Source organism: Tarenaya hassleriana, unplaced genomic scaffold (assembly GCF_000463585.1).
Source record: "Tarenaya hassleriana unplaced genomic scaffold, ASM46358v1 Cleome347, whole genome shotgun sequence".
NCBI lineage: Eukaryota > Viridiplantae > Streptophyta > Magnoliopsida > Brassicales > Cleomaceae > Tarenaya > Tarenaya hassleriana.
Window position 1 is genome coordinate 15,349 of NW_010966599.1, and position 11,836 is coordinate 27,184.

Below are 11,836 nucleotides of genomic sequence, written 5' to 3' on the forward strand. Positions count from 1 at the left end.
TATGTAGGCACTCGATGAGACTGTTGTCTAAATATGCACATAACTTTCTGCTCATATATTAGATCTGCATGATCTTAGCATCTATGCATAGATATGAAAAAGAGCTTTCTAATGTTATAAAGAAAGAATTATCTGGGCATGTTTTGTGGAAGTTATGAAATTGATAATATTACCAACCAACAATCGATCTATCCACCGAATGATGGCTGATTATGTGGCTCGAATTCCATAACTTTCTACTCATATATTAGATCTGGATGATCTTAGAATCTATGCATAGCTATGAAAAAGACCTTTCTAATGTCATAAAGAATGATTGCAAGTTATGAAGTTGATAATATCACCAGCCAACAATCGACCGATCCATCGAATGATGGCTGATTATGTAGCTCGAATTCCGGAACATGAGTCGATGGCTGGCGATTTGAGTCGACAGCTGAATCATGGATCACCTATCGAATGTCGGCTAATAATTTTTGTTGACTTTTAGATCATCGGATTATCAATCGAGAGTTGCATTACGATTTTTGTCGATATGTAAGCACTCGATGAGGCTATTGTCTAAATATGCACATAACTGTCTGCTCGTATATTAGATCTGCTTGATCTTGTCATCTGTGCATAGATATTGTGAGTTTTAGAGTATGAAGTGAGGACGAAAATGAAGAGAGAATGGAGGATTCTTCTTATTCATAATGTGAGAGGTTACATACATTTATAGGACAGATTAGAGACAAAGTATTAAATGCACTAGTTGTTACATGTGTGCATGACAAGCATTTAATGAGGTGCTGTCTTCAATACTTGATTTGTATGATAAAGAGGTGCTGCATGATATCTTCACATTAATGCACCAAGATGATTAGCTCCTGTATTTATTTCGCAGGTTCCTTGTTGTGCAGGTCATCTGATGATGATCCGCCATCTATGTTGTCTTCAACGTCCTTAACAGATATGACAAGGAGCATTCTAATGTTATAAAGAAAGAATTATCTGGGCATGTTTTGTGCAAGTTATGCATGGTTTGGAATTCGAGCCACATAATCAGCCATCATTCGATGGCTAGATCCATTGTTGGCTGGTGATTTTATCAACTTCATAACTTGCCGAATTCCAAACCATGAGGCTATTACTGGCGACTTGAGTCGACAACTGAATCATGGATCACCTATCGAATGACGACTAATAATTTTGGTTGATTTTCATATCATCGGATTATCAATCGAGAGTTGGCTGACGATTTTTGTCGATATGTAAGCACTCGATGAGACTGTTGTCTAAATATGCACATAACTTTCTACTCGTATATTAGATCTCCTTCATCTTGCCATCTGCGCATAGATATGACAAAGGGCATTCAAATGTTATAAAGAAAAAATTATCTGGGCATGTTTTGTGAAAGTTATGAAGTTGATAATATCACCAGCCAACAATCAATCTATCCATCGAATGATGGCTGATTATGTGGCTCGAATTATAGACCATGAGGCTATTGTTGGCGATTTGAGTCGACAGCTGAATCATGGATCACCTATCGAATGACGGAAAATAATTTTGGTTGATTTTCAGATCATCGGATTACCAATCGAGAGTTGGCAGACTGTTGTCTAAATATGCACATAACTTTCTGCTCATATATTAGATCTGCATTATCTTGGCATCTATGCATAACTATGAAAAAGAGCTTTCTAATATTATAAAGAAAGAATTATTTGAGAATGTTTTGTGAAAGTTATGAAGTTAATAATGTTGAAGGTCAAACAAATAAAGATCACAACCAACAAGCACTTTCGAACCATGAAGACGAGATGGAGGTACAGAATTCTCATGCACGGCATGTTCAAGATGAAGATCTGATGGAGAGAAGTTTAGACGAGCCAAACCCAACTACAAGCCCACTCTAAGTCTTTGGGCCGAGATTCCTTCATGCACCTTGGGCCAAATGTCCAAGAAATAAGTTCACCCCACTAAAGAGAAGAAAAGAGCCGTTGGACATCAAGAGGGAAACAAATCAGAAGATTCTTGCACATTTCCTGTTTAGTTTATGGCAATATCACATTGCCTTTTCTTGTAAATTGCATAATCTCTCACTTTCCTTTTCTTTAAGTTGCTCGAGCTGTATATAGAGAATAGGTTTGATATGTTTATTTCTTAAGGAATAAAGTGTTATTCTTTTACAGAATTTCACCCCTTGAACTCTAAGTTCTCTTCTCTCATTCCTTCTCCGTTCTCGGTCACATTGTTCTAAACCGAGCTTGATCTTGATTTCTTTGGTCTGGAATCTCGAAATACTATAAATTCTTTATGGTATCAGAGCTACACGATCATTAATCCTTCTGTTTCACTCAAAAATAAAAAATTCTCTTTCAATCTGCATTCTTGTTGTTCTCCTGTCCATCTCTATCATCCTTATGGATTCTCTATAACTTCATCTTCTGCAGTCTTTTACTACCAATGATACAACCAAATCACTTTGGGATTCCCTGCATAAAGTGTACGTAACCTTTCCAACGTCAGCCGCATTTTTGAATTGAAAAAGAAACTCTTTCATTTGCAGCAGAATGATCAGCCCTTCAACAAGATTCAAGGAGAATTTTGTTCTATATGGGTTGAACTTGAGGAGATAAGACCAACATCTCTCGATCCCCATACTATCGTGGAGCGAGCACAAGAAGACAAGGTTTTCTCGATCCTTACCACTCTTAATGCTTCGTTTAATGATCTGATCTACCATGTACTCAGACAAGAGAAGCTACCTACATTCGAAGAGGTCTGTATGATGGTAAAAAGGGAAGAGGGTGATCGAAATATATTCACTGCACCTCTTGAATTAGCTCATTATGTTCAAAAACCCTCTGCCTCAAACTATCCTCCACGGGATCGCAAATCCTTTTACTGATCATTGCAAACGTCAAGGTCACACCAAGGATCGATGTTGGGTTCTCAACCCTCATTTGAAACCATCAAGGTATAGAGACACACCCCGAAGAGGAGCTGCTATGACTCCTAGTCAACCGATTACACAATCTGACACTGCCCTCAACCTTACATCCGCTGAAATGAAGGGTCTTAAGCATCTCCTCCAATCCTTGGGCACAGAATCTGGTAACAATTCTATTCACTTATCTATTGTTATTGATTCCGGAGCAACAACTCATATGTTTCGAGATCGTTCTTGGTTCACTTCTCTTACACAAAGCATTGGTGTTGTATCTGTTGCTAATGGCAAAACTGTCCCCATTCATGGACATGGCACTATATCCCTATTTGGCAAAAATCTATCCGCCTTATATTGATGAGGTCATCGACCTAACCACGGACACGGATGAGCACAATGGATCGGATGAGAGCAAGGAGTGCATGGAAGAGGAGCTGAGCTCGGAAGCAGAATGCAACAACACCGAGGCTATCTTTCCACCTATGCCGGAACCACCCCTCACACGGTCTAAGACACGAGCATGGCAGGCCAAAGTAAGGACTCTCATGGTCCATTGGATCGAGCAAAACACGAACAAGAAGGACGAAAGAAGCAAGAAGGCGTGGATGATTCTCGGTCTTGCGTTGACCGAGAATATGAGCTGAATTTGTTCTTTGGAGACTTGGCAAATCTGGACCAGCACTTCATCTATATAAGGACAAGTCTCCACATGAATAAGAGGCTTCAAATTTAGGCAAATTTCCACCTCAAAGACACATCAACAATCTGCAACAACAAATAAGGGAATTAGCCAAGATTTCAAGCCTCATCATCAACACAAATAAGGAAGATTCGTGAGCTAGCAAATGACTTGGAAAATCATATCTCCTTCTTGCCAAATCCACTCCTAGCCGTTGGTGATTTAGCAAGAAAAAATCTCGAAGTTTCCTTTTCTAGCTAGAGACAATTTCCATTTCGATCTTTTTCCATTTTTCATGTTGCTGAGTTATTTTCTTTCCTTTTTGCAATCTTCTTCTTTCTCCTATATTAGAGCACGAAATTGTAAGCTTGGAAATCATATTTGAATAAAAAATCTAAGTATTTTCTTGAATTCTCTTGGTTTGTCCGAGGTTTACATTGCTTGGTGTGTCCGAGAGCATACTATCTGTTTTCTCTTCATTTCTTCTGTAATTTTCGACCCTAAAACTTAGAGTGAGTGTCCTAGGACCAGAACCTCAGGTTTGAGTCATTATCCCACGAAAAATCCCAAAACAAGGTCCCTTTTCTTTCCCCATAGTTAACCGAGAAGCCCCTAGGTGAACGAGGTGCGTATCATTTTGGTATCAGAGCCTGGTTCAAGAACCAACGAGGTAGGGATTTACTTCTGCATATTTGTTTCGTATTTGTTTCGTTTTATGCTTTTGTTTTGAAGAAAAAAACTGAAAACACCAAAAAGAATCTACTTCGGCGAAGAGGTAAGTCTGATTCGTCTCATTCCTTTTCAACTTTTACTTTCTGTTTTTCTTTGAATTTTGGTTTGATAATCACTTTAAGAAAAGCCAAAAAGAGTCATGTCGGGAGATGGAGAAAGTAGCAACCAAACCATCCTTCAAGCGTTGCAACAAATCCAAGAACGTTTAACACGTTTAGAATAGATTCCGCGTCGTCCCGAACCAATTCGATTTAACTTTCAAAGAAAAGAAGAAGAACCGCAAAGGGGTCGAGATGATGCACCACAAAACCTTCCTCCAAGGCATAGGGCGGCTCGTGCTCATCGACATCAGATTGATTCGGATGAGGAAGAGGACTACGTGCAAGCACCACAAGTCCAACGAGGTAATGATCCAAAACTTTCAATGCCTACATTCGCGGGTAGAATTAATCCGGATGCCTATCTCGATTGGGAGAGGCGGATGGACAATATTTTCGAATGTTATGAGTATTCGGATCAGAGAAAGGTTAGATACGCAGCGGCACAACTCACCGACAACGCCTTAGCATGGTGGGATCGAGAAATAGCCGAGAGGCGTAGAGCACAATACGAACCTGTCACAACATGGAGAGAGATGAAGTTTATGATGCGTAAGAGGTATGTACCTCCCCATTTTCATCGTGACTTGCAACGCAAATATTGTAACTTGATGCAGGGAACTAGAACCGTTGAAGAGTACTATGAGGAGTTCGAGCACCTACGAAACCGATTGGAGTTAGATGAAAGCGAAGAAGCGATTATGGCACAATTTGTGGATGGATTGCAGGAGCGAATTGCTCGAAAGGTAGAACGATTAGCTTACCATGATTTGCAGGAACTTATCCATTTCTCAATCCAAATCGAGCAGCAAATCGCCAAGAAGCAAGCCCGTTTTAATCGAGCAAGAACAACCTCTTCGAACCAATCATATACACGCGGTGAGAACAAGTCCGGGACTGTTCCAACAACCAAATCAACCCAATCCGAGGTAAATATCCATGACAAAGGGAAATGATTAGCAACATCTTCGGGATCAGGTCCTAAAGGTAACAAATCAACTCCCGTTGAATTACGTTCACGTGAGATTGTTTGCTACAAGTGTAGGAGACGAGGACATTATGCAAAGGACTGTCCAAACAATCGTGTCATGATCCTTACGGATACGGGAGATTATGAATCCCTGGACGAAGAGGAGGTTAATGATGCTGAGGAGAACATAGAGTATCCGGACAGCGGAGAACTCTTGGTCACAAGGCGAGTTTTGAGAAAAATGACAAACCCGAAAGAAACTGCCCAAAGAGAGACAATCTTCCACAGTCGATGCACTATTAGAAACAAGGTATGTGGCCTAATCATTGATAATGGTTCATGTACTAACGTTGCAAGTGCATACATGGTTAAGAAGCTAGGATTGGAGACCGAGAAACATCCACACCCATATAAGCTTCAATGGCTCAACAACCAAGGGGAACTCAAGGTAAATGAGCGGGTCAAAGTGTCATTTAGCATTGGACGTTACCAAGATGAGGTGATGTGTGATGTTGTTCCAATGCAAGCGGGGCACATACTTCTTGGACGACCTTGGCAATTTGACCGAGAGGTGAAACACGACGGTATGACCAACCACTACTCTTTTATATTTAACAAGCCTAAGATATCGTTGGCTCCTCTTAGTCCGTCAAAGGTTCACGAGATTCAAGTTAAGCTCTCCAAAGAAGGAGACAACAACAAAAAGGCGAACTACTACATGAAACCAAGCACGGTAAGTAAAGCTCTACTAGATGAACGTTTGGTTTTACTAATGTTGTACAAGGTAGTGAGCGCAGGATCGGATCAGATTGTATATCCCCTGGAAATTAAGAAGCTCCTAGAGCATTTTTAAGACGTTTTTCCCGAGGAACCACCTGGGGGATTACCACCAATTCGTGGGATCGAACACCAAATCGATCTTGTGCCGGGAGCACCACTTCCAAACCGTCCCGCTTACCGTATGAACCCCGAGGAGACTAAGGAACTCCAAACGCAGGTACAAGATTTATTATCTAAGGGTTATATACGTGAAAGCTTAAGTCCTTGTGCAGTGCCCGTTCTACTCGTGCCAAAGAAGGAGGGGACATGGCGTATGATATCCCCTGGAAATTAAGAAGCTCCTAGAGCATTTTCAAGACGTTTTTCCCGAGGAACCACCTGCGGGATTACCACCAACTCGTGGTATCGAACACCAAATCGATCTTGTGCCGGGAGCACCACTTCCAAACCGTCCCGCTTACCGTATGAACCCCGAGGAGGCTAAGGAACTCCAAACGCAGGTACAAGATTTATTATCTAAGGGTTATATACGTGAAAGCTTAAGTCCTTGTGCAGTGCCCGTTCTACTCGTGCCAAAGAAGGATGGGACATGGCGTATGTGCGTGGATTGTAGAGCGATAAACAACATCACAATCAAATATCGCCATCCAATACCACGACTCGATGATATGTTGGATGAGTTAAGCGGAGCAACCCTCTTTTCAAAAGTCGACTTGAAGAGTGGTTATCATCAAGTCCGCATGCGAGAAGGAGACGAGTGGAAGACCGCATTCAAGACGAAACATGGGCTGTACGAATGGCTCGTCATGCCTTTCGGACTCATCAACGCTCCTAGCACCTTCATGAGGCTTATGAACCATATACTTCGCGCCTTTATCGGTAAATTCGTGGTTGTTTATTTTGATGATATTCTCGTCTATAGCAAGTGTTTATCTGAGCATGTGACACATCTTGAGCTTGTAATGGAGACTCTCTGAAGGGAGAAGCTTTATGCAATTCTCAAGAAGTGCACTTTCTGCACTAATGAAATAGTTTTCCTAGGTTTTGTTGTAAGCTCGCAGGGATTAAGCGTAGATGAGGAGAAGATCAAGGCTATTCGGGAATGGCCAACCCCTACCACCGTCGGACATGTTAGAAGCTTTCATGGCCTAGCTAGCTTCTACCGACGATTCGTTCGTGATTTTAGCACTCTTGCAACCCCCCTCACATCCATCATCAAGAAGGATAAAGTGTGACAACCCAGAGTACCGTAGGAGGGCGGGGAGTGATCGCCGGTGCAGAGGCACGAACAAGGGGCGGCTCTTGACGAGCTTCTGGGTAGGGGGTACAGGGATGAATCGAACACACCGGAATGAGAGAGATCCGAGGGCTGTATAGGTATGGGACTATACGGTCTAAGATAACATAAAAGAATTAGTTAAGCTACTCATAGCAACAAGGTGCACCTACCTTTTTGGTTGACTATCCCGAGAGAACTCCAAAGTTAAGCGTGCTGGCTCTGGAGCAATATCAGGATGGGTGACCTACTCGGAAGTGTCTCGGTATGCGTGCGAGTGAGGATAAAACACGCTGAAAGGTCTCGGGTTGCTGTGTGGGAGCAGTTTCGACAATTCTAGCGGTCTCGGGTCGTTACAGATGGTATCAGAGCCGGTACTCTCCCAGTACGGTGTGGTTCGAGGACGAACCAGGCGGAAGCTGGTGGGCCTGTGACAACCCAGAGTACCGTAGGAGGGCGGGGAGTGATCGCCGGTGCAGAGGCACGAACAAGGGGCGGCTCTTGACGAGCTTCTGGGTAGAGGGTACAGGGATGAATCGAACACACCGGAATGAGAGAGATCCGAGGGCTGTATAGGTATGGGACTATACGGTCTAAGATAACATAAAAGAATTAGTTAAGCTACTCATAGCAACAAGGTGCACCTACCTTTTTGGTTGACTATCCCGAAAGAACTCCAAAGTTAAGCGTGTTGGCTCTGGAGCAATCTCAGGATGGGTGACCTACTGGGAAGTGTCTCGGTATGCGTGCGAGTGAGGACAAAACACACTGAAAGGTCTCGGGTTGCTGTGTGGGGGCAGTTTCGACAATTCTAGCGGTCTCGGGTCGTTACATAAAGCATTCGAGTGGAGAGAAGAACAAGAGAAGGCTTTCGATACCTTAAAGGACAAGCTCACGAGTGCACCCGTCTTAGTCCTTCCCGACTTTGATAAGGTATTCGAAATTGAATGTGATGCGTCCGGAATTGGTATTGGGGCTGTTTTGATGCAGGAGAAATGACCCGTGGCATTCTTTAGCGAGAAACTGAGTGGCGCAAGCTCAACTATCCTACGACAAGGAGCTCTATGCCTTGGTTCGTGCCTTACAAACATGGCAGCACTATCTCTTGGCGAAGGAGTTCATCATTCACACCGACCATGAGACGTTGAAGCATCTCAAAGGCCAATCTACGCTCAAAAGGAGGCATGCTAAGTGGTTGGAGTATGTCGAGACATTTCCGTACGTGATCAAGTACAAAAAAGGAAAAGACAATGTGGTGGCCGATGCGTTGTCAAGGCGGCATGCTTTGATTTCGATCATGGAGGCTAAGATGCTTGGATTCGAGCACATCAAGGGGCTGTACCGTGATGATGTCGAGCTTGGAGACATCTATGAGGAGTGCACTAAGGGAGCTCATGGATCATTCTACAAGGAGGCTGATTATCTCTTTCGGGAAAGGAGGCTATGCATTCCAAAGTGCTCAATGCGGGAGCTTATTTTACAGGAGGCACATAGTGGAGCTCTCATGGGACATTTTGGCGTGGAGAAGACGCTTGCAATCGTCAAAGAGCACTTCTTTTGGCTGCATCTCAAACGGGATGTCGAACGATTTGTCGCTAGATGCATTGCATGCCATCAAGCCAAATCTAAGACACACCCGCACGATTTGTATCTCCCTCTTCCCATTCCTTTATCACCTTGGACTGATATTTGATGGCTCGGATTTTATCTGGATTTTAGACCGAATATGCCTTTGGTTTCTAAACGGTTTCCACACATACTAGGCATATTAGAGCCATCTTTAGGTCTCTGGGGCTAGGTTTTGACCATTGCAGGAACCCGAGGGTTTTCGGGACGAAACGGAGAAGACAGAAGCATAACTCCCCAGATTTTATGGCCAGAACGGACGGTCTGCAAAGCTGGAACGGACGGACTGAGTGCACAGACCCGACAGACCACAAGACAGTCCTGCGAACTACACATCAGAACGGACGGTCTGGATCACAACGCGGAACGGACGTTCTACGTTGCGGAACGGACGTTCTGCGCTTCAGAACGGACGGTCTGCGAAGCTGGAACGGACGGTCTGACGAACTTAACTAACCTGGAACGGATGGTCCACTTGACAGACTCCGCGAAAGCTACGCCGTTTAGCCATTCTTTTCGGGTTTTTGAGGGGGAACCGAAGAGGAGAACCCTAGAATTGATTGGGGGCCGAAAATAGAGACTTTGGGAGAGAAAAGAGGAGCTCTTGGAGGAGAAAGAAGAGGAAGAAGACTCCATTGAAGATTGAAGATTTCTTGAGCATCTCTCTACTCTCTCTCTATGATTTCTGCACTTTACTCTTGTTTTGCTTTGTTCTTGAACATGAGTAGTGAGTAGTCTCTTGTTGTGGGAAGAGGGATTAGCCCTCATGTAAGGATGCTTGTATTCACCTTGGACCCTAGATTATGCTTTGTTTATGCTTTCAAATCCTTGCTTTGAATGAAATTTGTGTTCTTGAAGTTTATCTCTCTTGAATGAATGTTTAGGGGAACCTTGGATTTGTTCAATTGAATGATGCAATTGCTTGGGTTTTGATTGATAGAGGTTGATTGAATGGTATTTAATGTTACCCATTGGATGAGAATCTTGTGGGTAGATTTTAGGATTGTGAATTACATGGAGACATGGATTCTTGGTCTCTTGATGCATTCAATCAATTGGGTTGAAAATTGAATCCGAAGAAATTCGATTCAATTAAATCTAGGATTATGACAAGTGAATGTAATGCATTCGGGATTTCACTCTAGACCATGAAAATGGCTAGAGAGCTCTCTTGGATAGCGGGTTTTCGGTTTGAGAGAACCGAACCCGACCTTAGTCTTCGAATCCCTCACCTTAGAACGAGCATGATATAGGTCCATAATCCTTTACGGCATCCTTGCATGATCGGTGAAACCCGATTCCCATAACCTTCCCCATTGATCATCTTCTCTTGAATTGTGATTGTCTTTGATTTTAGTTTCTTTCATTTAATTTTCTGCAACTTTGAAAACCACAAAAAACCAATTCTCCAATTTTATTTCTAATCCAAAACAAGTCCAGAAAAGTCCAGAGAAATACAAACAGCAAAAATAATAAACAGAAAAATCAAGAAATAAAAGAAATAAGGAAAAATTGACTCAAGAGAAAAATAAAAATCACACAAACACACAAAGAAAAAGGAAGTGAACAAACACACAAAAAATCAAACCGAAAAAAATCAAAGACTCCGGAAAGACTAACCTAGAGTCAATCTATCCTAGCTATGGAAACCGTAATCCTGGACTTTTCCGGGATCGTTCTGGACTTTATCGGGTGTCTCTCCCTACTCTCTGCTTTTTTATTCACTTCGATTCACCTTCTCCGCCTTTTTCTGGACTTTTATTTTTGCAGATTCTCTTAGTGCATGAGTAGACGTCCCACTCGAAGACAACTCGATCCAGATTTTGAGCTTGCCTTTGACCCGGACATAGACAGAACAGAAAGGGAAATCCGCAGAAAACAAAGAGAGGACAGAATGGCAGAAGAGGCAGCAAGGGGTGAAGCACAGCCAAGAGAGCATGTCCGAGCTAATTTGCAGACTTTTGGGATGTACACGACGCCGAAGCATACTCAGTTGCTCTCGTGCATCAATCGACCACCCTTGGATCATTTTGAGCTGCAGCCGCAGTTTATTCAGATGCTGAATCAGATGAGCTTCAGAGGGAGGTATAATGAGGATCCGAATTCTCATCTTACGCAGTTTAAGATGTTGTGTCGAACCATCAAGAAGCCGCCAGGGGTAACAATGGAAGATGCGATGATCGAGGCGTTTCCCTTTTCTTTGATGGACAAGGCGCGGGATTGGCTCTATACCTTGGAGCCAAATTCCATATCTACATGGGATGAGATGGAGGAGAAGTTTATGATGAAATATTACTCTCCCATGAAGACACAGTTGGCGCTGAACAAGATCAACACATTCCAGACGGTCTTGGCCTAAGGCTGATGTCAAAGGTGATGCTAGCGAGTCTTCGGCTTTAAAAGCCGTTCTTTCGGAGCTTTCTGCCATCAAGCTGCAGCTTGCTAGGTCCGGTACATCAAACCCACAGAAGGGTAAACCGGGCATGTACATGTAGGAACAAGCAGAAGAAGCCATGGAAGAAGTTGACTATGTGGGAAGAAATCAATACAACAATCAGTCGAACTTCTACAATCCGGGTAATCGGAATCACCCTGGCTTTTCTTATGGCAACCCGCAAGGAGCGTTAAACCCTCAGCATCAAAGCGGAGCGAAACCTCAGGGACCCCCAGGATTTCAGCCTAGATACCAGAATCAGGGCTACCAGAGCCAGAATCAGGGGTATCAGAATCAGGGCCA

At 43.1% G+C, this 11,836-nt stretch overlaps 1 protein-coding gene across 1 annotated transcript; it reads left to right on the forward strand.

Moving 5' to 3' along the window:
* Positions 1-4,773: 4,773 nt before the first annotated feature.
* LOC104821897 lies at positions 4,774-9,166 on the forward strand. The gene is made up of 6 exons (XM_019203473.1): positions 4,774-5,376; positions 5,488-6,150; positions 6,286-6,414; positions 6,533-7,156; positions 7,259-7,327; positions 8,570-9,166. Exons 1-6 carry the CDS (start codon positions 4,774-4,776, stop codon positions 9,164-9,166), a joined length of 2,685 nt encoding a protein of 894 aa, XP_019059018.1.
* Positions 9,167-11,836: the final 2,670 nt, after the last annotated feature.